Here is a 26,834-nt window from a genome sequence, read left to right as displayed (position 1 = left end):
AATGCGGATGGTTTTCTACTGCACTCGAGTAGCCTACTATCATTATACCCCGAGGAGGCGTGGGAAACTGCGAGAGGCGGAATGCGCTAACAGGTCTCTCCCTATTCCACCCATTGGCGTGTCTCTTTTGTAATGCGGCACGAGGAGAGAAGATATTCCTAGCAACAGAGCAACACGGGAGAGGCTGTGTCCAAAGGAATTCCCGTCTTATCATCTATATAAAAATACAGAGTAAATGTATAGTAAAGAAGAAAACATCTTTAAGTCCCTGGTGCTGGTGTAGGCAGAAAATGCATGTGATCTTTCATGCAATCATTTTACTCCAGCTACATTATTTCACAAGGAATGCCTTAGTTAGCATATATTTGAGTGACCAAGTGAATTTAGGAGAATTCTTATCATTTCAAATGGGAATTATCATTTCAAGTATTTTCCTAATGGGATGATAAAAAGGTTTATCTTATGCAGTCAACCCCCCCCCCCCCCCCTCCCTTCTTTCGATTGTGGCCACTTTCCTAGATGGAGGAAATACATCTGTCACTATTGAAAAGCTGTCTTTGACAGGTCCTCTCCCTCATCCATCCTGCAGCTAGACCCTCTTTGGCCAAGAATATACCAATAACCATAACAGAGTTATTTTCATGATAAAATGATAGGCCACTTTTGTTAAGCAAAAAACTAATCAGATTAGCATGCAACAATGGTTCTAAACAATGGGCTGCAGCATGTTTGATGTTGCTGCACTTGTCAGGAGGTTGAATGAATTCATCTACTATTGCCTGCAGAAAGGTGCAACATCAGCAAAACGGGTGTGCTGAATATCCATTAGAACTGCGCTACTGGGGAAAAACTGTGCCAGTAGCAGTGACTGACAGGGAGACAGTCTATGCCAGTGGCTGATAGTGGGAAAAGTTGGAACACAACACACAATGACCCATCTACATCACTTTATTTAACAATGTGGAAATATTACAATTTAAAATAGTCATAAATAGTCAAGTTCTAACTTACAAAATTGCTTGTTCATGTGTGTCTATCACATATGACAGGTTTTATAGCCTACCCTACTGCATCAACCAATTATGCCTTCAGAATACTGTCGCTGTAGATTCATTCATATAGAAAAAAGAGAAAAGAAAAAAACATGTCAAGAGAACATATCAGCAGGATGAAATTTAAAAAATGAGCCTTGTGCTCTCTGGGAGATAGCCATAGTTAGTCCTCCACTGTCCAATGCTGCCGCCTGGTGGCGAGACTTTACATCACTGGGGACCTGAGAGCAGAATGGTAAACACGATGAGATGTATTGGTTTCATAAATAAAATGATACATACAAATCAGACATTTGATAAAGACCAATATGCCAATGAAGACAAAGATATAGATGATTTTACCTGTCACAACCCCTGCCTCTGCCTCAGGTACCCCAGAAGGCCTAAGAGAGGAAAATGGTAAACAAACAGGTAAACCACTAGAGCAAAATCACTACTTGGACAGTGATTAAAAAGTATACAATACCTAAACAAGCCATCTAAACCCTAAAACATAGGGGGGAAATGTATTAAAACTCAAAATGAGTACTGAAGCTTCTGTCTAACGGTTAAGAATATTCTAAAAAGCTCCTCTTACTGGTCTAGAGATTACACTTTAAAGGCCTTACAATGAACTCAGTCAAGGGTTGCGGTCCAAACACTTCAGCCCTCAAATTAAGTGGACACTTCTGATGAGGTATCATGACGTCTGACGAGTATACACTTGCAGGGCAAGGGAGGAAGGAATGATTTAATTCATAATACAAAAATCTACTTACATTGCTACATCCAACATGTCTAACAAACGAAACACAGGTATTAACAATGGCCAAACATACAAAACATATACATAAAATACAAAACATAAACAATATCTTATTATAATGATTCATGAAGATGTTATTCTTGTTGTTATTCACTAGGGTTAGTGTTTTACTAAGATAATTCAAATCAATCAGAAAAATTGGTAATTTTGGTATAGAATTTTGGTTTGTGTATAAAGTATTTGGCAACAAGAATTAAAACATTAACAATCATTTCAGTGGTTTTGTTATCATTGCAATAGTAACATATTATATATTTTATGTTAAAATTATAGGCAGTGTTCATAATGGTAAATAAGTACTTTGCAACGTTTTCCCAAAATTCTGTCACAAATTTACATTCAAAGAACAAGTGAGACAGATTCTCAGCTTCTTTTTCACAGAAAACGCAGATATCATCAATAGCCACAAATTTGGAAATCATAGAAATACATGGATATATCTTATGTAAAATGTTGAAGTGTATCTTCCTTAACTTCGTTTGGTATACAGTATTTGTAAGGCCTTAACCATGCATTTTTCCAGACAATGTCAGGATTAAGCATGTTCCAGAAAAACTTTCCTCTCGGTGTAAGTTGGTTTTGTGAATGAAGAATTTGTCTTATTACAACAAGATTTCTCAAGTAAGCCCACGCCTTCAAATCTGAGTTCTGGATAAACTTTATGATCGTTCCCAAAATTAAGATGACTTTTCACAAGTGTAGTTAGACCACTGGGAACGGCTTTGATCACAGAAATAAACTCTCTGAAAGGTATTGGAAACTCTTTCAATGTATAAATTGTTCATATGTGAGAATATTACCCTTGTTGTTGAAAATATCAGGAAAAAAGTCAATATTCCTCTCATGCCAGCTGGGGTAGAACCATCCTTGGCTGAAAATGCATCACTCGTTCATCCTGTGATGATTGTGTTTTCAGCTTGTGGTTACTTTATATGTGCTACAGACAATCATGAGTGCATGTCTACTTATATTAAATATATCATTATTAATATACGCCTACGGTAAGATAGCTAGCAAATTAAGTAGCTAACTAACGTTAGCCTGCCTAACGAACTTCTGAAGGAAAATGTTTTATTTCTACAATTGCCAAAAACGTACTTTTTACGAGATGTGTTTGTGCCGTCATGTGCATTAGTAGCACAAATTCTAACTTATTTGCATTAGTTTTTACTTACACTTGTATGTTGACTTCTCCATTGATGTTGTTTTAAGTTATCACTGACTTTTCTTAGCGGATGTACAATCGTTGCAAATTTAATTATTGGGAGTTTCAGGCCCCGGAGTGAACAGAATTGTACACTCGCAAAGCCAAATAAAAACGAGGACTAAGGGGCTTAGGTTGCAAACTTCCCTTGCTTGGCTAATCATTTGGACCGCCCTCCAAGATGGCGACGGAGATTCCCCCAAGGGCATTGTTACGTTCCCCAGTTTCTGTGTTGTGGTTTTGTTTGTGTGTGTGTGTTTCAGGAAGCAGCTGATTGGTGGGCCACATCGATGATTGGAGATCTGACCCCGCCATCTCTCGTCAGGGGATACAGTTGTATCCCATTACAGACTCCTCTCCAGCTATATAAGCCAGTGTTCTGTTGCTCAGAAGAGCGCTGATTAGTGTGTCCTGTGTTGGTTGTTGTTAAGAGCTGATGGTTATGTTCTGTGGTTGTTGCTGAGAGAGCTGATTGGTATGTCCTGTATTAGTTGTTGCTCAGAGAGAGCTGATGGTTATGTCCTGTGTTGTTTCTCAGTTTTTTTGTTTTGGTGAAGTAGTTTGTATTATTCTGTTTAATTTGTTTCCAGGGGGGAAGGCACCTATGGAGTCCTTAGGCAAGAGGCCTGCGGGCATACACAACCCGTAGTATTTACTGTCTATGCACAATAGGTAAGACCTGGGCGGACCAGCCCCTGTATTTTGGTTAGCGTACCAGGTGGTGCTAAGATAGGTAAGTAGTGGTTAGGTAGGAGAGGGGGCTTTGACATGTACTTTCTTTGCTTTGGTTCCGTTCAGCCCCTTTTCCCCAGATTTACCGTGTGAAGGAATAAATTCCCAGTAAAGGGTAAATTCTCTGCGTACATAACAGGCATAAGGCGAGGGTAAGTGGACGAAGGTGTCTTAAGTGTTTGGACCGCACAAAGTTCTTTCTATGCCATGTTTTATCAACACTATCTCTTTGTCCAACTTACCGTGACTTCGGACTTGATTTACATGGGCATTTCTGGCCTGCAGAGAGAGAGAAATTGGTGTGAAGAAGAGCTACTATGATGGAAAGATGATAAGCTCTGAGGATAGCCAGAGTTGACAGGCCTCTCTCCATCCTAGGTGTCAAAGACACATGCCTGGTAAACTTGCACTAGAATGAATATACTGCCTGCTAAACTAGCACTAGAATGAAGATACTTCAGCAACTGATCTGTTTTGAAGTTGGAATATTATATTTTACAAGACCCTATCCACTAAAAAATACCCAAACTAAGCGCTTGAATGATTGATTATTTGTACAGCTTGGACAGAACACTGAAGACCCAAAGCCTCTTTGCACATGTGTAGTAGCAGGAGAGGGGACAATCCCTCTGCCCCCTGTGATATCTATGACTAATGTAATGGATGCTTGGAGTAAGATTTAGGGCGGGTGGGGGGGCTGCAGCTATGCCTAGGGTGGGGTGGATGAGTGCAAGAACATGAGATGAGGAGGGAGGGGAAAAGGCTGCATAGCGTCCAGGTCAGTTTTAGTCAGTGCCCTAGATGTGCAGATGCCTACAGGGTAGAGAGGTGTTGGGTGTCCTGGGGGTTGTGCAAGGCATGTTGGCCTGCATCCCAGCCCCCAGCAAGTAACTGACCCCAGGCTTGTTTATAAGGACTGGACTGGTAAAGAAGGGCTGTCCAATGGATCAGCATGTTGAACAGCGCAGAAATACAATTATGGAATGAGATTGGTACAGTAGAAATAAACTTATGAGACTAATCACATTTTATTTCAATTTAAGTATAACCGTAGTTGGGCAGACAGACTTACTGACGATTAGGACTATGCCCATGACAAACAGTACCACAGCGAAGATCAGTCCACCGATCCTCAGAGATTCATAGTCTGAAACAGAAATACATTTGTATCCCTGCACAGTAAGGCCCACTACTACAGAACATGTGCAAGGCACAGTGTAACATAAACCATCTTAATCAGTACATATGTATGCACTGTACCCTCTTTGGGTCTATTACAGCATAGCAAAGCTATGCAATTATGACACCATGTTCCTATGAGATAATTCAAACATACTCTCCTACTGTATATGCCACGATTGATAAATCTATCAGGTTCACATCTATAGGTATCTATATTTTGATTGATATTACTGCCTCAAACATGGAAGGATATTCACTGTAAGAGCTGAATATATCCTATAATGTGTCTGTGAATGCATAGACCTACTGAAGACAGGATAGAGCAGTGTGTTACAGCAGAGTGGGAGGGACTGTTTGCCAGTTGAACTTGAAAAATGGAGGGAAAACGCAAACCCGTCTTGACCTCCCAGATATTTCCTGAGAAGTGTCACGTTTACCCCCAGTGGAGTTAGTCCATGTTGATCCATCCCCCACTCACCGTAGTGAAATGCAGAGTCATAGTCTGGGAGGGGAGAAGGAGAGGGAATACATGAAAACAAAGCAAATAGAGGACAGAGCTGCGCATGCGCCAGATGGAATGCATTGTAAAGGAACCACTGGGAGACTTATACAAATGTTGTGGCCCTGCTGGGAATTAAATCTCCTTTAAATCACACACATTCATAGTGAACCCTTTCCATAGAAACTTAAACACCATGTTTGGAGTTAAACTAATTCAAACATAAACTGAGTTTCGAGTGCAACTGGTGTGAAAAGATGGTGAGTGACCAAAAAGTATGCGATTTGCCAACATGCTCTTTAAAGTGAAATACAATCAGTACAGTAATGTTCATCTGAAACAACAAGAAACCTTTACCCTTTTCAACCATCCTCGATGCTGGAAAACAAAAGACAGAAAGCATTAATGATTGACAGAGAATAGCTCTGACTGTGTGCTTGGTGTGAACTACGAAGCTTTCAGAACTGGTTTAAGGCTCTGTTTACCTTCAGAACTGTAGTCAAGTGTTCCAGAGGTGTACATTGAATGTAAATAGTGACTACTGTACACATGATAGTAAGACTGGTTGTAAGTGTTCTGTGATTTTTTAAAATATGGTCCACTTGTACTGAAGGTTTAGGAATGGTGCATGCACTTAGATTAAACCACTGGGTGATGCGATACACAGTGCATGCTTTTAAATACAATCTGGCAACAATCAGGTGGCTCTCTCTTCAGAAGAGTAAAGGGGAAGTTGCAAAATGTGGTTGAAATGTAGGGGAAATGCTAAAGCTACAATGATGCAAGACACCACACAGAGTTGCATTTAGTCCTGATGCATTTATAACCATACCCACTCAGCAGTCATTTCCCAAGGCCAGTGACCCATGTCAGCTCAGGTAGGTGCTGTAATAAAGCAGACTTCACTGTGTGTGTGTGTGTGTGTGTGTGTGTGTGTGTGTGTGTGTGTGCGCACGCACGTTGGCTTGTGCAGTGTGAGTAACCATTTGAGAATCAACCAAATGTCACATCTTCCCTCACAATACCATTTAGATTAAGAATCTAAATCACATGGATGTCACGTTATCTGGATCACCAAATAACAAATAAATGACTCCTGCTTCGTTGAGTACAGAGGTAATAGAACCACTTCTTGAAGATCCCAAGGTGTAGTACAATAATCACTGCTCAGCTCTCTAACAATGAAATGCTTCTCTGATTGGCTCATCTTGTATCTGCTGACATTTTCATTTTGTTTTCTTCTAAAGGATGTCAGAGAACGACAACCCGAGCCAGCAGGGCTTTTTATGGTGCAATAGATAAGCCTAATGTCCGACAAACACTTTCGTTTGGTGTCATTCCTCTCCATTACCAGGGGAACTCATATCCTGCCCCAAATCACCCTGTTGACTGAGGAGAAAAACAACTAATGTAGGGTAATCTGCTCAGGAACAAGTCAGCACAACACAACCCAAAGTGCAGTGTAGGACTGCTTAGCACCACATGCTACTACAATATGGGAGGCTTAGCTGCACTTCAAATGACCGATTACTAAAATCCCTCACATGAGAAAAAGGCTAATCCTGGCCAGGAAAGCAAAGGCTCTTTCTTACACCAGTCTAGATGAGCCCATTTCAAATGAACTGGATTTAATCATAACTTGAAATCCTTACACAATAGTACTTAATCAATATAGTTGCGCACTATGTAAGTACATACAAAGCAAAGCTAGTTACTCTACAGAGAGCCATACTCTATGGTAGGGGTATCAAACTCATTCTATGGAGGGTCTAGTCTGCTGGTCTTTGCTTTTTCCTTTCAATTAAGACCTAGACAACCAGGTGAGGGGAGTTCTTTACTAATTAGGGTGGAGCGAAAACACACAGACCCTCATTTCACGGAGGGCCGAGTTCAGCAGTGTGCTCTACGGCAGAGTTTCCCAAAGTCGGTCCTGCCACCCCGACAAGGAGTTATTTCAATCAGCTGTGCAGTGCTAGGGCAAAAACCAAAATGGGGACCCCAGGACTGAGTTTGATGAAACATTGCTCTAGGGCAACTGACCAGCCAATAACAAATATGGCGGTGCATTCTCAGTGCCCATTCCAAAACAGACACCGTGTTTCTCATTCCTTTATAACAACACTGAGGCATCCAATAAAACAAACTTACCTGGCATGTCCCTGCCTATAGATGACCCTGTTAGTATAGACAGACCAGGGACCAGCTCATTCTTTAAATCACTGGCACTCTTAAGACACTACACAGTTCACTAAAATATGACACTGCACACATTCCTCTATCACATTGCAGTGTCTCCCCTACATGCATTGGCCGACACTGGACATTTTTTAAAATGTATTTACTATGTTGATTTCTGCCCCAGGATGACCCCATCCGCTGCAACCCCCAACCTCCCCCTGCTAACTCTGCCACCACTGCTGAAAAACATCCTAGGGGGAAACACTGCACTGTGAATGACCTTTCCAGTTTCTCTACAGACAGCCATACTCTAGGACAGGGTTTCCCAACCCTCTCCTCTGCCCCCATCCCTCAGACATTTCACACTTTTGTTTTAACCCTAAACGGGCACACCTGGTTCAATTAGTCAACTAATCATCAAGCCTTTGACTAATTGAATCAGGTGTGCCAGTTTAAGGTTAAAACAAAAATGTGAAAAGTCTGGGGGGACCGGGCAGTGTTTCCCAACTCCAGTCCCCCCCCCCCCCCCGCAAGCACACATTTTTGTTGTAGCCCTGGACAAAAACACAAAATTCAACTCATCGAGGATTCAAGTTGAATCAGGTTTGTTTGTCCAGGGCTACAATAAAAATGTGTACTGTTAAAAAAAAGGGGGGTATTTGAGCACTGGAGTTGGGAATCACTGCTCTAGGGCAACTGATAAGCCAAAAAGGATGGCCATGCATTCTGTGTCTATTCCAAGGCAGACAGACTGCATTTCTCATTCATTTGACACAGCTGAGGCATCCAATGCACTGCAAACTTACCTGGCATCTCCCTGCCAAATCCTGACCCTGTTAGTACAGACAGACCAGAGACCAGCTCATTCTTTAAATCACTGGCACTCTGAATAAAACATTACAGTTCCCTCACCACACTGTGAATGCTCCTCAGTCACCATTCATGTGCTGGAGTCAAGTATTTTGAGAGAGAAGCTCAAACATAAAAAAGTGAAAGGAAAAAGCTCACCCAAAGCTGGAGGAACACAGGAGCAGAATGCCACCAACAGAGAGAGATCCATGTCACCTGGAGACAAAGGGAAACAACCACCAGAAACATGAAGGACCTCCCAAAGACAATGACTGAAAGCGTAGGAGAAAAATGGCAAAACAGAAAGCAAATACTTTATTTGAGAACCAAGTTCAATCACCTGAGGGGACGCATTTACTTATTTCAAGCATAATGTAATGGAAAGACTGCTATGCTCATAATGAGGAAACATAACAGGCTTACACAGTTGTCCTGACCAGCGGAGTGATGAAGTTCTCCCACCACCAGTGTCTGACAGGTCTGGTTGTGGGGGGAATAGGTGCAGATCCCAGCATTTTAACGTCAGCCTTGTTGATGAACACATACAGCTTTGTATCGGAGGGGACCAGCAGTGCTAGTCACAACACCCTGCAACTTTAACTTTTTATGGCTGGGAGGCAGTATTGAGTAGCTTGGATGAATAAGGTGCCTAAAGTAAACGGCCTGCTCCCCAGTCTCAGTTTCTAATATATGCATTTTATTATTAGTATTGGATAGAAAACACTCTAAAGTTTCTAAAACTGCTTGAATGATGTCTGTGAGTATAACAGAACTCATATTGGCAGGCAAAATCCTGAGTTGAAATCAAAACAGGAAGTCAGAAATCTGAGCTTTGTCTGTATTCACCAGAGTCCCCAATGAAATCCCCTTGAGATATGAATGGTGTTGCACTGCCTAGGGGTTCCACTGGATGTCAACCATCAATAGAAATTATAATGGAGACGATATGATGTTGTGGGAGTGAATGATAGCAGAATCAGTCAGGTGTCTGGCAGTCAGCCATTTTCTGATCATGTTAATTCCTTGTGGTAGTCACTTGCGTTCCATTGCTCACAAAGACAAGAAGGAGTACTCCGGTTGGAACTTTCTTGAAGCTATATGTTAAAAACATCCTAATGATTGATTCTGTACTTAGTTTGAAATGTTTCTTTGACCGGTAATATCACTTTTTGAAGTTTTTGTCCGATATAACGCTGACCAGAATTAACGTTTGGATATGTATACCAAACGCGCTAAGAAAAGAAGGTATTTGGACATAAATAAGACATTTTCGAACAAAACAATCCTTTATTTTGGACATGGGATTCCTGGAGTGCTTTCTGATGTAGATCATCAAAGGTAAGGGAACATTTGTCATGTAATTTCTTGTTTATGTTGACGCCATCTTTGCGGCTGTGATGTTTTTACTGTTGAGCGCCGTCTCAAAAGTATAGATGCGTTTCTTTTTCCGTAAAGTTTTTTTGAAATCTGACACAGCGGTTGCATTAGGGAGAGGTATATCTATAATTCCATGTGTATAACTTGTGTTATCATCAACATTTATGATGAGTATTTCTGTTGAATGGTGTGGCTATGTAAAATCACTGGATGTTTTTGGAACTAGTGAATCTAATACGCCAATGTAAACTCAGATTTTCTGATAGAAATATGAACTTCATCAAACAAAACATGCATGTATTGTGTAACATGAAGTCATATGAGTGTCATCTGATGAAGATTATCAAAGGTTAGTGATTCATTTTATCTCTATATGTGCTTTTTCTCTCTCTCTCTTTGGCTGGTAAAATTGGCTATGTATTTTGGTGAGTTGTTGGTGACCTAACAATCGTTTGTGGTGCTTTCCCCATGAATCCTATTTGAAATCGGCCACTGTGGTGGGATTAACAACAAGACTACCTTGAAAACGATATAAGATACATGCATGTTTGAGGAATTTTAATTATGAGATTTCTGTTCTTTTGAATATGGCGCCCTGTACTATCACTGGTTGTTGTTATATAGAAGTTAACTTCTTATGGCTGCAGGGGCAGTATTGAGTAGCTTGGATGAAAGGTGACCAGAGGTTCCCAGAGTAAACAGCCTCCTCCTCAGTCTCAGTTTCTAATATATGCATATTATTATTAGTATTGGATAGAAAACACTGAAGTTTCTAAAACTGTTTGAATGATGTCTGTGAGTATAACAGAACTCATATGGCAGGCGAAAACCTGAGAAGAAATCCAAACAGGAAGTGAGAAATCTGAGGTTGGTCGATTTTCAACCCAGGCCCTATTGAATTCACAGTGAGATATGAATGAAGTTGCAATTCCTAGGGCTTCCACTAGATGTCAACCGTCTTTAGAAACTTGAATAAATAACGGACATCATCGAACAAATCAAGCATTTATTGCGGAACTAGGATTCCTGGGAGTGTATTCTGATGAAGATCAAAGGTAAGGGAATATTTATCATGTAATTTATGGTTTCTGTTGACTCCAACATGGCGGCTAATTTGATTATTTTTCTGAGCGCCGTCTCAGATTATTGCATGGATTGCTTTTTCTGTAAAGTTTTTTTGAAATCTGACACAGAGGTTGCATTAAGGAGAGGTATATCTATAATTCCATGTGTATAACTTGTATTATCATCTACATTTATGATGAGTATTTCTGTTGAATCGATGTGGCTCTGCAAAATCACTGGATGTTTTTAGAACTAGTGAACGTAACGCGTCAATGTAAACTCAGATATTTTGATATAAATATGAACTTTATCAAATAAAACATACATGTATTGTGTAACATGAAGTCCTATGAGTGTCATCTGATGAAGATCACCAAAGGTTAGTGATTCATTTTATCTCTTTGTGCTTTTTGGAACTCCTATCTTCGGCTGGAAAAATGGCTGTGTTTAATTCTGTGGCTTGGTGGTGACCTAAAATTATCGTTTGTGGTGCTTTCGCTGTAAAGCATATTTGAAATCGGACACTGTGGTGGGATTAACAACAAGATTACCTTTAAAACGGTATAAAATACATGTATGTTTGAGGAATTTGAAATTATGAGATTTCTGTTGTTTTGAATTTGGCGCCCTGCAATTTAACTGGCTGTTGTCATATCCGTTAACGGGATTGCAGCCAAACAGTTCCCCCATGATCTCTTTATGTTATTAGCTCCTGACTCGGGGTAAGGGTAGAGGGGGTTATTTCAGTGTCTGCACCATAGAACACAGGTATCCTGTCCTGGCAGTATCGAGATGCAGGGAGGAGAGACCCGGGCTGAGTTGCACTTGATATTTGGTCAGGGGGTTAAAGACATACAGTGCCTTCAGAAAGTATCCACGCCCCTTTACTTTTTCTACATTTTGTTGAGTTACAAAGTGTGATTAAAATGGATTTAATTGTAATTTGTTGTCAAAGATCTACACAAAACACCATGTAATGTCAAAGTGGAAGAAAAATTCTAACATTTCTAAAACAAAATATATATATATATATATGTAGTGAAATAAATTACTAATATATAGGTCACTAATAGGTCAGTATTCAATCCCCTAAGTCAATAAATGTTAGAATCACCTTTAAGCAATTACGGCTGAGTGTCTTTCTGGATAAGTTTCTAAGAGCTTTCCACACCTGGATTGTACAACAATTGCCCATTATTATTTTCAAAATTCTTCAAGCTCTGTCCAATTGGTTGTTGATCATGCCTAGACAACCATTTTCAGGTCTTGCCATAGATTTTTAAGTATATTTATGTCAACACTGTAACTTGGCCACTCAGGAACATTCACTTTCTTCTTGGGAAGCAACTCCAGTGTAGATTTGGCTTGTGTTTTAGGTTACTCTCTTGCTGAAAGCTGAATTCATCTCCCAGTGTCTGGTGTAAAGCAGACAACCAGGTTTTCCTCTCGAATTTTGCCGGTGCTTAGCTCCATTCTATTTATTTTTTTTATCCTGAAAAGCTCCCTAGTCCTAAACGATTACAAGCATACACATAACATGATGCAGCCACCACTATGCTTGAAAATATGGAGAGCGGTACTCCGTAATGTGCTGTATTGGATTTTCCCCCCCAAAAACACTTTGTATTCATGACAAAAACTGAATATCTTCGCCACATTTTTTTGCAGTATTATTTTAGTGCCTTGTTGCAAACAGGATTATGTTTTGGAATATGTTTATTCTGTACAGGCTTCCTTCTTTTCACTGTTAATTAGGTTAATATTGTGAAATAACTACAATGTTGCTGATCCATCCCCAGTTCTCTCCTATCACAGCCATTAAGCTCAGTAACTGTTAAAATCACCACTGGCCTCATGGTGAAATCTCTGAGCGGTTTCCTTCCTTTCCGGCAACTGAGTTAGGAACGACACCTATATATTTGTAGTGACTGGGTGTATTGATACACCTCCAAAGTGTAATAAATAACTTCACCATGCTCAAAGCGATATTCAATGTGTGCTTTAAAAAAATATATATACAGTATATAACCAGTAGGTTCCCTTCTTTGCAAGGCATTGGAAAACTTCCCTGGTATTTGTGTTTGAAATTCACTCTTCGACTGAGGGACCTTAAAATTATATGTATGTGTGGGGTACAGATAAGGTTGTCATTCAAAAAACTAATGTTAAACACTTTTATTGCACACAGTGAGTCCATGCAACTTGTTAAGGGACTTGTTAAAGCACATTTTTTTACTCCTGAACTTATTTAGGCTTACCATAACAAAGGAGTTGAATAATTATTGTCAAGAAATGTCCACTTTTCATTTTTAATTAATTTGTAAAAAATAAATCTAAACAAAATCCACTTTGACATTATGGGTTATTGTGTGTAAGCCAGTGAAAAACAAATCTAAGTTTCATCCATTTGAAATTCAGTATGTAACAAAAAAAAATGGAAAATGTCAAGGGGTGTGAATCCTTTTTGAAGGCACTAACTCAGCTTTTTTTCTCAGCTGGAATGTGCAGTCACTGTGCACGACGGCATGCCGCTACAGTTTTTCACACGTAGACCATTCTTTCTACAAATGTTCGTCCAAGTTCGTCCTTCTAGATTTTCCCATCATGTGTTTATCGGTCGTGGCTCTTAAACCAAAACCCCCACACTGGAGTGTTGTTTGTGGAGACATTGGCACCCTAGGCAGAAAGTGTCCTGAATTTTGTTACAGACAGCAGATACAGTTGAAGTTGGAAGTTTTACATACACCTTAGCCAAATACATTTAAACTCAGTTTCTCACAATTCCTGACATTTAATCCTAATAAAAATTCCCTGTTTTAGGTCAGCTAGGATCTCCACTTTATTTTAAGATTATTCTGACATATCAACATAGGTACTTTTGTAGCCGTTTCCTCCAGCATCTTCACAAGGTCCTTTTTGCTGTTGTTCTGGGACTGATTTGCACTTTTTGCACCAAAGTACGTTCATCTCTAGGAGACAAAACACGTCTCCTTCCTGAGCGGTATGAAGGCTGCGTGGTCCTATGTTGTTTATACTTGCATACAATTGTTTGTACAGATGAGCGTGGTACCTTCAGGCGTTTGGAAATTGCTGAAAAGATGAACCAGACTTGTGTTGGTCTACACATTTTCTTCTGGGGTCTTGGCTGATTTCTTTTGATTTTCCGATGAATGTCAAGCAAAGAGGAACTGAGTTTGAAGGTAGGCCTTGAAATACATCCACAGGTACACCTCCAATTGACTCAAATTATGTCAATTAGCCTATCAGAAGCTAAAGCCATGACATAATTATCTGGAATTTTCCAAGATGTTTAAAGGCACAATCAACTTAGTGTATGTAAACTTCTGACCCACTGGAATTGTGATACAGTGAATTATAAGTGAAATAATCTGTCTGTAAACAATTGTTGGAAAAATTACTTGTGTCATGCACAAAGTAGATGTCCTAACCGACTTGCCCAAACTATAGTTTGTTAACAAGAAATTTGTGGAGTGGTTGAAAAATGAGTTTTAATGACTCCAACCTAACTGTATGTAAACTTCCAACTTCCAATGACTCCAACTATAAGTCTAAATGTTTCGTTAAACAAAATCTTGTTTGTTGGAGTGCTGCAGAAGAATGTACTCACCTGACACTAATCTCTAGGGAACTGTGAGTATTTTTGATTCATGTGCAGAACACGAATGTGGGATTTTGGGAGAATTGAACGGTGAACATACAAATTAGCCATATTATATATCTAATTATGTATTCATTACATCACCTGTCAGATTAAGTCACTGTCCTCAGGACTTCTGTCCAACTGAAATATGATAATTAAGAACTACTCTGGCAGCAGATGAGGTGGCAGAACTCATACTATAAATTATGTAGATTTCCACATGACTGCCGTCACTGTATTTAATATAATAATATGACAGTGATTAAAACGATTAGCCCCACTGACTCTGATCAGAGCCCATCTTTTGATCAGAGCCCATCTTTTGGCACAGACCCTATCTGTCCCATCCCTAGCCCAAGGCATAGAGAAGCTGTTCTATAAGGCGACTATAACTACTCATACTTAAGGTTTCTGAGTTGGAGCAGTGTGGCATGGTTTAGAGAGAAACAGGGATTTAAACACTCAACCAGGGTTTAAGAACAGGATTAACAACAATCAATATCTTAATCTACCAAATGCTGCAAGAGTTATAACAAAGGCCAATAATCGTGTTTGTTACAGCATTCTACTTTAAAGGAGACTCACCCTCAAGTAAACAAAGTTTAAACTAAGTTATTCTTAGAAAATACTTTTAACCTCAGTCATGGTTTTCATCTAGCCCATTAGTCTATAGATAGCTACTTCTCATGCCTAGAGAGTTGTGAGGTTATTGCATTTTGACTGAACTGAAAAGGACAAATAAAAAGTAAGAAAATTAGACTAGCTTCTTATGGTTAGGGGTTCTCCGCTCGACAACATTCCACTGAAAAGGCAGCACGCGAAATTCCAAAATATTTTTTAGAAATATGAACTTTCATATATTCACAAGTGCAATACACTAAATGAAAGAAACTTCTTGTTAATATTCCCATCGTGTCCGATTTCAATAAGGCTTTACAGCGAAAGCACAACATATGACTATGTTAGGTCAGAGCCTAGTCACAAAAACACACACAGCCATTTTCCAGCCAAAGAGAGGAGTCACAAAAAGCAGAAAGAGAAAATTAAATTAAAATTAATCACTTCATCAGATGACACTCATAGGACTTCATGTTACACAATACATGTATGTTTTGTTCGATAAAGTGCATATTTATATCCAGAAATCTCAGTTTACATTGACACGTTACGTTCAGTAATGTTTTGCTTCCAAAACATCCAGTGATTTTGCAGAGAGCCACATCAATTTACAGAAATAGACATCATAAACTTTAATATAAGATACAAGGGTTACGCACAGAATTAGAGATATACTTCTCCGTAATGCAACCGCTGTGTCAGATTTCAAAAAAACTTTACGGAAAAAGCAAGCCATGCAATAATCTGAGTACGGCGCTAAGACAACAAATCAAGCCATACAGATATCCGCCATGTTGGAGTCAGAAGTCAGAAATAGCATTATAAATATTCACTTACCTTTGATGATCTTCATCAGAATGCACTCCCAGGAATCCCAGTTCCACAATAAATGTTTGATTTGTTCGATAAAGTCCATAATTTGTACAAATACCTCCTTTTTGTTAGCGCGTTTAGCCCAGTAATCCAAATGCTCAATGCACGATCGCTTAGTTCATACGAAAAGTTTAAAAAGGTCATATTACAGTTCGTAAAAACATGTCAAACGAAGTATAGAATCAATCTATAGGATGTTTTTATAATAAATCTTCAATAATGTTCCAACCAGATAATTCCTTTGTCTTCAGAAATGCAATGGAACTCAAGCTAACTTTCACCTGAACGCGCGGTCAGCTCATGCCACTCCGCCAGACCACTGACTCAATCCCCTCTCATTCCTCTCTCCTTTACAGTAGAAGCATTAAACCATGTTCTAAAGACTGTTGACATCTAGTGGAGGCCTTGGGAAGTGCAATTTGACCCCATAGACACTGTATATTCGATAGGCAAAGAGTTGAAAAACTACAAACCTCAGATTTCCCACTTCCGGGTGGGTTTTTCTCAGGTTTTCGCCTGCCATTTGAGTTCTGTTATACTCACAGACATCATTCAAACAGTTTTAGAAACGTCAGAGTGTTGTCTATCAAAATCCACTAATGATATGCATATATTAGCAACTGGGACTGAGTAGCAGGCGGTTTACTCTGGGCACGCTTTTCATCCAAACGTGAAAATGCTGCCCCCTATCCCAAACAGGCTAGGCTACTACAAGCACCGAAACTGTTAACCCAGTCCGTTTTGAACATTTATGGTACAGCAGGCCTATGCCAACTGGTGGCTTGTGGCTGAATTTGGCTCCCGGGTGATTTAATTTGTTGGACATAAAATACTGTAAAAATTAAAGCAAATTGTCTCTAAGTGATTTTCATTTTGTAAATCTGTTCCAAAGTATTCTCACGCATAATAGAGAGATATGTGACCATATACAAATTTAAGCGAGGTTTGACTTGGTAATGTTATACTCAAATATTATACACTACATGACCAAAGGTATGTGCACACCTGCTCATTAAACATCTCAGTCCAAAATCATGAGCATTAATATGGAGTTGGTCCCCCCTTCGCTGCTACAACAGCCTACACTCTTCTGGATAGGCTTTCCACTACATGTTAGAACATTGCTGCAGGGACTTGCTTCCATTCAGCCACAAAAGCCAGTCAAGTTCTTCCACACTGATCGACAGACAATTTCTGTATGGACTTCACTTTGTGCACGGGGGGATTGTCATGCTGAAACAGGAAAGGGCCTTCCCCAAACTGCTGCCACAAAGGAAGCACAGAATCGTCGAGAATGTCAGTGTTAAGATCCCCCTTCACTGGAACTACGGGACCGTTATTCCTCCTCCATCAAATTTTACAGTTGGCACTATGCATTCGGGCAGGTGGCGTTCTCCTGGCATCCCCCAAACCCAAGTTTGTCCGTCGGACTGCCAGATGGTGATGTGTGAGTCATCACTCCAGAGAACTGACAACTAGCAAGTGTATTCACTGACATTGTCAACCTCTCACTGACAGAGTCTGTAATACCTACATGTTTGCTCTTTATTTAACCATCTTACATATAAAACCTTATTTGTTCAGCAAAAATTGTAAATAGCTCACCACAGGTTAATGAGAAGGGTGTGCTTGAAAGGATGCACATAACTCTGCAATGTTGGGTTGTATTGGAGAGAGTCTCAGTCTTAAATAATTTTTCACACACAGTCGGTGCCGGTATTTCGTTTTCATGCTAGTGAGGGCCGAGAATCCCCTCTCACATAGGTACATGTTTTCACATAGGTATGTGTTTGCAAAGGGCATCAGTGTCCAAAAATCCCCAAATCTGGCAGTGGCTTCTGATTAAATTACATTTTCACGGAACCGTTTGTTGCAATTTCGATGAGGCGCTCTTATTCAGACATCGGTAAGTGGACTGAAGGCAGGGCATGAAAGAGATAACGAATCCAGTTGTTTGTGTCATCCGTTTCGGGAAAGTACCTGCGTAATTGCGCACCCAACTCACTCAGCTGCTTCGCAATATCACATCTGACATCCGTAAGCTTGAGACAATTTGCACACAAAAAAATCATAAAATTATGGAAAGACCTGTGTGTTGTTCTTGTTAATGCAGAGAGAAGCGCTCCAAATTAATCATAGCCTCAATTTTGTCCCGTACATTGAATATAGTTGCGGAGAGTCCCTGTAATCCTACATTGATCATTCAGGTGAGAAAAACACCCAGATAGGCCAGTCGTGTGAGAAACTCGTCATCATGTAAACGGTCAGACAAGAGAAAATGAAAGGTCAGTAAAGAAAACATTAAGCTCGTGTCAATATATTGACCCTTGATAAGCAGCGCACTTCTGTATGTTGTAAAAGCATTACATGGTCGCTGCCCATATCATTGCATATTGTAGAAAATACATTGCTTTAACAAAGTTAACCATTTTCACTGTAGTGTGCAAAACTCTTTCAATCTGTCAGGCATTCCCTTGGCAGCAAGAGCCTCTCAGTGGTTGTAGCAGTGTACCCAAGTGGCGCGGGAGAAACTGCTTGCATGCGTGTTACCACTCCACTATGTCTCCCCGTCATGGCTTTTGCGCCATCAGTACAGATACCAACACATCTTGACCACCAAAGTCCATTTAATTTCACAAAGCTGTCCAGTACTTAAAAAATATATTCTCCTGTTGTCCTGGAAGAGGTCGTCTTCCTTAACTTCCTATGGTATAGGGGACGGTTGCGTCCCACTTGGGCAAAAAACAGGGAAAATGCAGCGTGGCAAATTTAAAACAATTATATAAAAATCTAACTTTCATTAAATCACACATGTAAGATACTCAATTAAAGCTACACTCGTTGTGAATCCAGCACACGTGTCAGATTTTTAAAAGTATTTTCGGCGAAACAAAGACCAAAAAATAATTCTTAATGGTTAGGCCTCTGGGTTTCGCCTGCTACATAAGTTGTTATACTCACAGACATGATTCAAACAGTTTTAGAAACTTGAAAGTGTTTTCTATCCAAATCTACTAATAATATGCATATCTTATATTCTTGGCATGAGTAGCAGGAAGTTGAAATTGGGCACGTTATTCATCCAAAAGTGAAAATGCTGCCCCCTATCCCAAAGAGGTTAACCTGTCTACGATACTGGTTCCCAATTGGGGATCAACCCTCCCACGTTCAGCTGAAACGGTGGCGCATGGAACGCAAAAATATTCTTAAAAATATTTAACCTCCACACATTAACAAGTCCAATAGCTCAAATGAAAGATAAACACCTTGTTCATCTAGCCAGCAAGTCAGATTTCTAAAATGTTTTACGGCGAAAACATAGCACATATATATGTAAAACCACCACCAGACACAGCTCATTTCAATAGCCAAAACATGCAATCAACAAACGCAGGATTAAAAAATAAATCGCTCACTAACTTAATTGACCCCCCATATACCAGGAGCTGTGCCAGGCCCGCCACGTCTGTTGACTCATCCAGCTGTAACGCATAGAATTCACTGGCTTGTATGCGAAGCAGTAATTGTTTCAAAACATGTCCTGCCATGTCACTGATGCGTCGTGAAACAGTGTTGTTTGATGGAGAAATTGTCTGTATAGTTTTGTCCTTTTCCCCCAGCAGCAGGAAGAATTAAGTCCTCCAAAATAGTATGGGGCTTTCCTGTCCTAGCCACTCGGTAGCTCACCATATATGACGCTTTTAGCCCCTTCTTATTAATGGTATCTGTTGCTTTTATATGTCTTACTAATCTAAAGTTGTCTTAATTCTCGCTTAAAAAAACTCCTGAGGCTTATTTTTGAAATGGGCATGTTTTGCTTCTAAATGTCTGTGCCAGAGTGAAGGTTTCATTGAGTTGTGAGAGTACTTTTGCACATATAACACACTGTGGCTGAGGAAAGGCACTACTCCTAATATAAGTGAACCCCAAATCAATGTAGTTCTCATCATATTTGCTCCTCTTCGATGGTCCAATCTCCCTATCTGCTGTTTGGTGCTTTCACGGGTAAGGGGGCAGTAGCTCTTCGGCTGCATCAGATTCACAACTGTCAGTGTCCATGCTAGCTGGGCTAACAGCAAATGTAGAAATAGTTATGCTAGCATTGGATGGGCTCGTGGAAGCAGAACAAGTTGTGTCGTCGACAGGTGCAGGTGTAGTACTGCTGGTAGTAACAGTACTACCAGTAGAGCTGGTATGTGTCTCTATGGACGCAAGCCTTACTTTTTTTTAACCATTCATCAATTTTCAAGCAAACGGAATGAGCAGCAGCTATGTTTGGCCACATATGGACCATTTGTGGCATTCCCGCGAGAGAGTAACAGTTAATGTGATTGGATGTTAATTGTTTGACTAGGCTAGCTGTATTTGACATTGCATTGTTATTTCGCTGAACACTAGATGGTTTAATTTTATTTTTGGTAGTGAAACAAGGCTACTCAGGCGAAAATAAACCTCACCCAAATATATAGCCACGTTGGAAAATATAAACGGACTGCTTGAAAATGTGAAGAATTATATATATTTTTATTCGCATACCACCCCAACAGATCCACAGATGACACAATCGCACTCCACACTGCCCTTTCCCACCTGGACAAAAGGAACACCTATGTGAGAATGCTGTTCATTGACTACAGCTCAGCATTCAACACCACTTCCCCTTCTGTACTCCCTGTTCAAACACGACTCCAACACCATCATTAAGTTTGCTGACTACACAACAGTGGTAGGCCTGATCACAGACAACGATGAAACAGCCTATATGGTGGAGGACAGAGACCAGGCAGTGTGGTGCCAAGACAAGAACCTCTCCCTCAGTGTGAGCAAGACAAAGGAGCTGATTGTGGACTACAGGAAAAGGCTGGCCGAACAGGCCGCCATTAACATCGACGGGGTTGTAGTGGAGCGGGTGGAGAGTTTCAAGTTCCTTGTTGTCCACAAACACACCAATACAGTCGTGAAGAGGGCACGACAACACCTTTTCCCCCTCAGGAGACGGAAAATATTTGGCATGGGTCCCCAGATCCTCAAAAAGTTCTAAAGCTGCACCAGAGAGAGCACCCTAACCGGGTAGTGCGTACGGCACTGGGGCAAAGCTCCCTTCCATCCAGGACCTATATACCAGGCGGTGTCAGAGGAAAGGCCAAAAACTCCAGTGACCAAAGTCATAGACGATTCTCTCTGCTTCTGCATGGCAAGCGGTACCGGAGTGCCAAGTCTAGGACCAAAAGGCTCCTTTACAGCTTCTACCCCTAAGCCATAAGACTGCGGTGCAATTAATCAAATGGCCACCCGGACTATTTACATTGACACTCCCACACCTCCATTTGTTTTTACACTGCTGCTACTCGCTGTTTATTATGTATGTATAGTCACTTCACCCCCTACCTACATGTATAAATTCAACTCAACTAACCTGTACCCCTGCACATTCACTCGGTACCGGTATTCCCTGTATATAACCTCGTTATTTTATTGTGTTAGTTAATTATATATTTTTTTACTTTAGTTTATTTTGTAAATACTTTAACTCTTTCTTGAACTGCACTGCTGGTTAAGGGCTTGTAAGTAAGCATTTCACAGTCAGTCCTGTTCTATTCAACGCATGTGACAAATAAAGTTTGATTTGAACGTGTTTCCACTTCTCCAAAGTCCAATGGCAGCGAACTTTACACCAATCTAGCTGACGCTTGGCATTGCGCATGGTGATCTTAGGCTTGTGAAGCTCCCAACGAACAGTTATTGTGCTGATGTTTCTTCCAGAAGCTATTTAACTCAGTCGTGAGTGTTGCAACCGATAACAGATGATTTTTATGTGATTTTGCACTCGGCGGTCCCATTCTGTGAGCTTGTGTAGCCTACCACTTCGCAGCTGAGCCGTTGTTGCTCCTAGACATTTCCACTTCACAATAACAGCACTTACAGTTGGCCAGGAAGCACTAGCAGGGCAGAAATCTGACGAACTGAATTGTTGGAAAGGTGGCATCCTATGATGATGCTACATTGAAAGTCACTGAGCTCTTCAGTAAGGCCATTCAACTGACAATGTTAGTCTATGGAGACTGCATGGCTGTGTGCTCGATTTTATACACCTGTCAACAACGGGTGTGGCTGAAAGAGCCAAATCCACTAATTTGAAGGGATGTCCACATACACTATATATACACAAAAGTATCTGTTTGTGCTTCTTGCGGTCTACAAATTATTTGTAATAATTTATCCGGCCCTAGTTGATGATCGCTGCCATAGTCATTGGCTTATGTCATGTATGCTATTTCTAAACTGTCTTGCCTAGCTAAAATATTTGAACCCTTGATTAATTCTAAGCTAAGATATTTCTTACCTTTTTATTCTAAATGTACATCAAACAGGTTTTAGACCATGTCATAGCATTACCTCTGCTGCATCCCTAGTTATGTGGTTTACTGTATGGAAAAAAGGCAACATTGTGCTGCCCTCTTCATTGACCTGCCAAAGGCTTTGATACTGATGATCACTCACTGCTAATTCAGTCTTCAATTGGCCCGAGACCAGGCTGCATGTAACCGCTTTAAAAATCACTTGACCGATGTAACTCAATGTGTATCTACTGATGGTGTTAAATCAGGTTACCTGTATATTACGAGAGGTGTCCCGCAGGGGTAGATTCTGTGTCCTGTAAATATAACTGATGATATGTACTTTGGATGGTGTCCATATTGATCCGTGTCCCTGTTAACAAATAGCTTTTCATCTATTCAGAAGCCCAGATATCTTTCAAAAAGCATTTTGATGAGTTAACTAAAAGTCAATATACTTTTCTTGCACCTTATTAGTGGAACAAGCTTAAATGTTCTTAAACTAGATGTTTTGGTGTCTCTTGTAGCAATCCTGAAAGATGATTGAGGACCTTATTGCTGATGAATGTGTTTGTTTTTATGACCATGTTTTTCTTCCTATGTGCATTTTGCATTTAGATTTGATGCATGTATTTTCTGTAATTTATGTAATTCAGGACTCATCTGTAAAATATACCTTGGTTTCAGTAGGACTACCTGATAAAATAAAGGTGAAATAAATAAATACAAAATGTATGGTCACGTGCTCTCAGATATTTACAAATCGTTGTAAATGTAATGATATGGGGAGCATTCTGTAGACAAAATGTTCTTAAAACCAACGGAAAAATTGCCTTACTTGCAAGGCTATTTAAATAAGTTTAGGAATTTATACACAAACTTTAAAGCTGTGCGCACAGCTTTCTTCCAAAAAGCACATGTATAACAACAGCCTGTCAGAACAGTCGCGCTGTTGTTGCCTAAAAGATTTATGGCAAATGAAAACAAATTACCTGTCAGAAGTCCAATTAATGGAAAAGAGGTGCCTGTGGAGTTAAGATGAATAACAAAAATGCTTGGGTCGCTACCTCCGCCCAGTGCGCTCCTTCAGATACAATGTTTCTAGTGTTTTAATTTACCGACACAAAAAGTATTTGCAAAACTGATAAAACACGGTTAATGAGCGTACTTAATGTACATGCATTTGTTCAAAAATAATGAAAATCTGGTCCTGAAATGTTTCTCCTGAAACATCCAACACAGTTTTCGTAGTCTAGTATATCTGAGCGTCTGGTGAAGGAGGAGGGGGTTCGGGGTTGGTCTGAGAAGAAACGCAATCTGCCCTCCAAAATTACCCAGCTACTGAGAGGTAAACAACCTTACAGCCAACTCTATTTTGATTTTAGTTTTCCCCAAACAAACGCCGATTCAGTCACCGAATTGCTATAGTGTTGGAAAACGTTAAACATTTTAAATGCATGAACTGTGTGCGGACTGAGGGAGCACACCCATGAATCTATCCTAGGCAGCCGATAGTGCAAATCTAGCGCAACTATCGTCTAGGTTTGATGTGCTTTGCGGGTAATACACTCGTGTCCCCTGTGGACCGGCTCGTAAATATAGCATCCTCCATTCAGACTGCAAAGGCATAATCAACCTCATTAACCATCTTTAATGTCGAGCCGCTTAAAACAGGAAAATGTGTACTAAACTATTTTTCACCACCATTTTCATATTTTCGGACAATTTGTTGTACACCGTGTTCAGTCAAGGGTGTGCACCATCCTAAATCGAAAATACATGAGAACGCTTGCTTGTTCTGCCCACTATGATTAATTTGCTCCCATTGGAAACGACAGCCTGTGGTCTATCTTGGGTTAGTTACACAAATCTTTGATGATGTCTTTGCAGCTGAATGCCGCTCCATGGGAGACACGAGTGTATTACCGGGAAGGCTCATCAATCCTAGACAGTAGTGCACATGTAGCGCCAACTATTGGCTGCTTAGGCTACCCTGAATCTGTTTTAGGCTGTTTAAAAACATAAAAATGGTGTGCAGTTATTTGGCATTGTGAGACTATTTTCCATATAATTATTTCACAGTTCAAAACAAGTTTAGCACTGTATGTTAGGTCTGAGTGAGGTAACATTCAGTGGGAGTAAAATGATTTCCTAAGCATGCCAGAAAGTGGGGTATAGCCTATTCTAAGGTTGGCCCAGCAGCTGTAGGGATGGCCCAGCAGTTTCAAACAGAGTCAACAGAAGAGAGTCAGTTCCAGGTTAGAACAAAACAAGAAAATTACAAACCTTTGGAAAAAAACAAAAGGCTAAGCTTGGTTATAGGTTACGCCAACTTGGCTTTGGCCTTAAAAAGTTAGCTACATGCTATCCCACACATTAAGACTTTCCCATGTAGGCCTACTACTGTGAGTAGCCTGCCTAGCCCTTGAGTCATTGAGTAATAGCCTCAAGTGGATGTTGCTCTAGATGCGGAAGTCCCGCATCAGGTTTAACATCCACTGGAGGGCTCCCCCTGGCGGGCTGTCCAGGTGAGCTGTACAGTCCATTTTGGAGCCCTCGAGTGGATGTTGAGCGGGACTCAAGGATGTCTCCATCAGGAGAGCCACTGCTCAACTGGATGTGGAAGTGTCACCAGATACACAGATTCTGTAGTGGTTTGCATTTTGCCTGTACATTAAATAATATAATTTTTATCTAACAGGCTTATATGTTGTTTTGGACTGTTAAGACATTCATAGCATGCTAGCTATCAATCATAATGGGTTTGGTTAGCTAGCTAACTAGGGTCGTCAACCAGATTAGCATCTGAATTCTAATTATTTTGAGTGTAATGCAGTTGTTTGGTGACACTAACCAGATTTTCATCCAGTTTTTATGGGAGTAAAGTCATACCTTATTAAAGTAAATCATGACAGCTGTCATGGAAACAGTTTCGGTACAATTTTACAAATGCCAGCACAATGTTTGGTTTGACATGGTGGGATCTGTTTGTGTCAATAAAATGAATTATGCGAGAAATGAAAGTGGAAACACCTTTATGTGCAAATATTGAAAGAATAATACATTTGGAGTCACGCGATGACATGGTGTGGTCCTCCCACTACGACCCTGGAAAGCATGTAGTTTATTAGGCTACAGATTAAATAAATTGTGAAGTTCACAGGGTGGTGAAAGTACACGGTATGAACTTTATGCTCCTTTCCAAAAAAAAAGCCACTGATTACAGGCAACATCCGCACTGAGCTAAAGAGCAGAGCTGCCGCTTTCAAGGAGTGGGACTCTAACCTGGAAGCTTATAATAAATACCATTATGCCCTCCGACGAACCATCAAACAGGCGAAGCGTCAATACAGGATTAAGATTGAATCGTACTACACCGGCTCCGATATTCGTCGGATGTGGCAGGGCTTGCAAACTATTAGATTGCAAAGGGAAGCACAGTCACGAGCTGCCCAGTGACACAAACCTACCAGACGAGCTAAATTACTTTATGCTCGCGTCGAGGCAAGTATCACTGAAACATGCATGAGAGAACCAGCTGTTCTGGCCGACTGTGTGATCATGCTCTCAGTAGCGGATGTGAGTAAGACCTTTTAAACAGGTCAACATTCACAAGGCCGCAGGGCCAGCTGGATTACCAGGATGTGTACTCTGAGAATGCGCTGACCAACTAACAAGTGTATTCACTGACATTTTCAACCTGTCCCTGACGGAGTCTGTAATACCAACATGTATCAAGCAGACCACCATAGTGTTCTTGGGAACAGGGACGAAAGTAACCTGCCTAAATGACTACTGACCCATAGCAGTCACGTCTGTAGCCATGAAGTGCTTTGAAAGGCTGGTCAATGCTCAACACCATTATCACAGAAACCCTAGACCTACTCCAATTTGCATACTGCCCCAACAGATCCATATATGATACAATCTCTTGCACTCAACACTGCCCTTTCCCACCTGGACAAAAGGCACACCTACGTGAGAATACTATTCATTGACTACAGCTCAGCTTTCAACACCATAGTGCCCTCAAAGCTCATCACCAAGCTAAGGAACCTGGGACTAAACACCTCCCTCTGCAACTGGATCCTGGACTTCCTGACAGGCTGCCCCTAGGTGGTGATGGTAGGTAGCAACACATCTGCCACGCTGATCCTCAACAGGGGGCCCCTCAGGGGTGCGTGCTCAGTCCCCTCCTGTACTCCCTGTTTACGCATGACTGCATGGCCAGGCACGACTCCACCATCATCAAGTTTGCCAATGACACAACAGTGGTAGGCCTGATCATCCACTACGACGAGACAGCCTATAGGGAGGAGATCAGAGACCTGGTCGTGTGGTGCCACGACAACCTCTCCCCCAATGTGATCAAGACAAAGGAGCTATATGAAAAGGAGGGCC

The 26,834-nt window shown here is 40.7% G+C and overlaps 1 protein-coding gene across 29 annotated transcripts; it reads right to left on the bottom strand.

Moving 5' to 3' along the window:
• Positions 1-930: 930 nt before the first annotated feature.
• On the bottom strand, positions 931-24,839 carry LOC110511049 (FXYD domain-containing ion transport regulator 6). Of its 29 annotated transcripts, none has more exons than XM_036970018.1 (11): positions 24,720-24,839; positions 8,661-8,717; positions 8,459-8,485; positions 7,623-7,649; positions 5,832-5,852; positions 5,283-5,477; positions 4,866-4,940; positions 4,036-4,072; positions 1,661-1,754; positions 1,395-1,435; positions 931-1,273 (listed from the first exon to the last, which is right to left on the bottom strand). In XM_036970018.1, the coding sequence occupies exons 2-10, from the start codon at positions 8,710-8,712 to the stop codon at positions 1,418-1,420; spliced, it is 546 nt and encodes a 181-aa protein (XP_036825913.1). In that variant the 5' UTR covers positions 8,713-8,717; positions 24,720-24,839; the 3' UTR covers positions 931-1,273; positions 1,395-1,417. The 29 variants fall into 29 exon arrangements, with proteins under 29 accessions (XP_036825913.1, XP_021447803.1, XP_021447829.1 ...); XM_021592128.2 differs by lacking the exon at positions 24,720-24,839 and adding an exon at positions 23,426-24,028; XM_021592154.2 differs by lacking the exon at positions 24,720-24,839 and adding an exon at positions 23,426-24,016 and having other exon boundaries at positions 5,454-5,477.
• Between the last annotated feature and the right edge of the window lie 1,995 nt (positions 24,840-26,834).

This window comes from Oncorhynchus mykiss, chromosome 3, assembly GCF_013265735.2.
Source record: "Oncorhynchus mykiss isolate Arlee chromosome 3, USDA_OmykA_1.1, whole genome shotgun sequence".
NCBI classification, from domain to species: Eukaryota; Metazoa; Chordata; class Actinopteri; order Salmoniformes; family Salmonidae; genus Oncorhynchus; species Oncorhynchus mykiss.
Note: the sequence above shows the minus strand (reverse complement) of the source record. Positions and strands in the feature narration are given on the sequence as shown.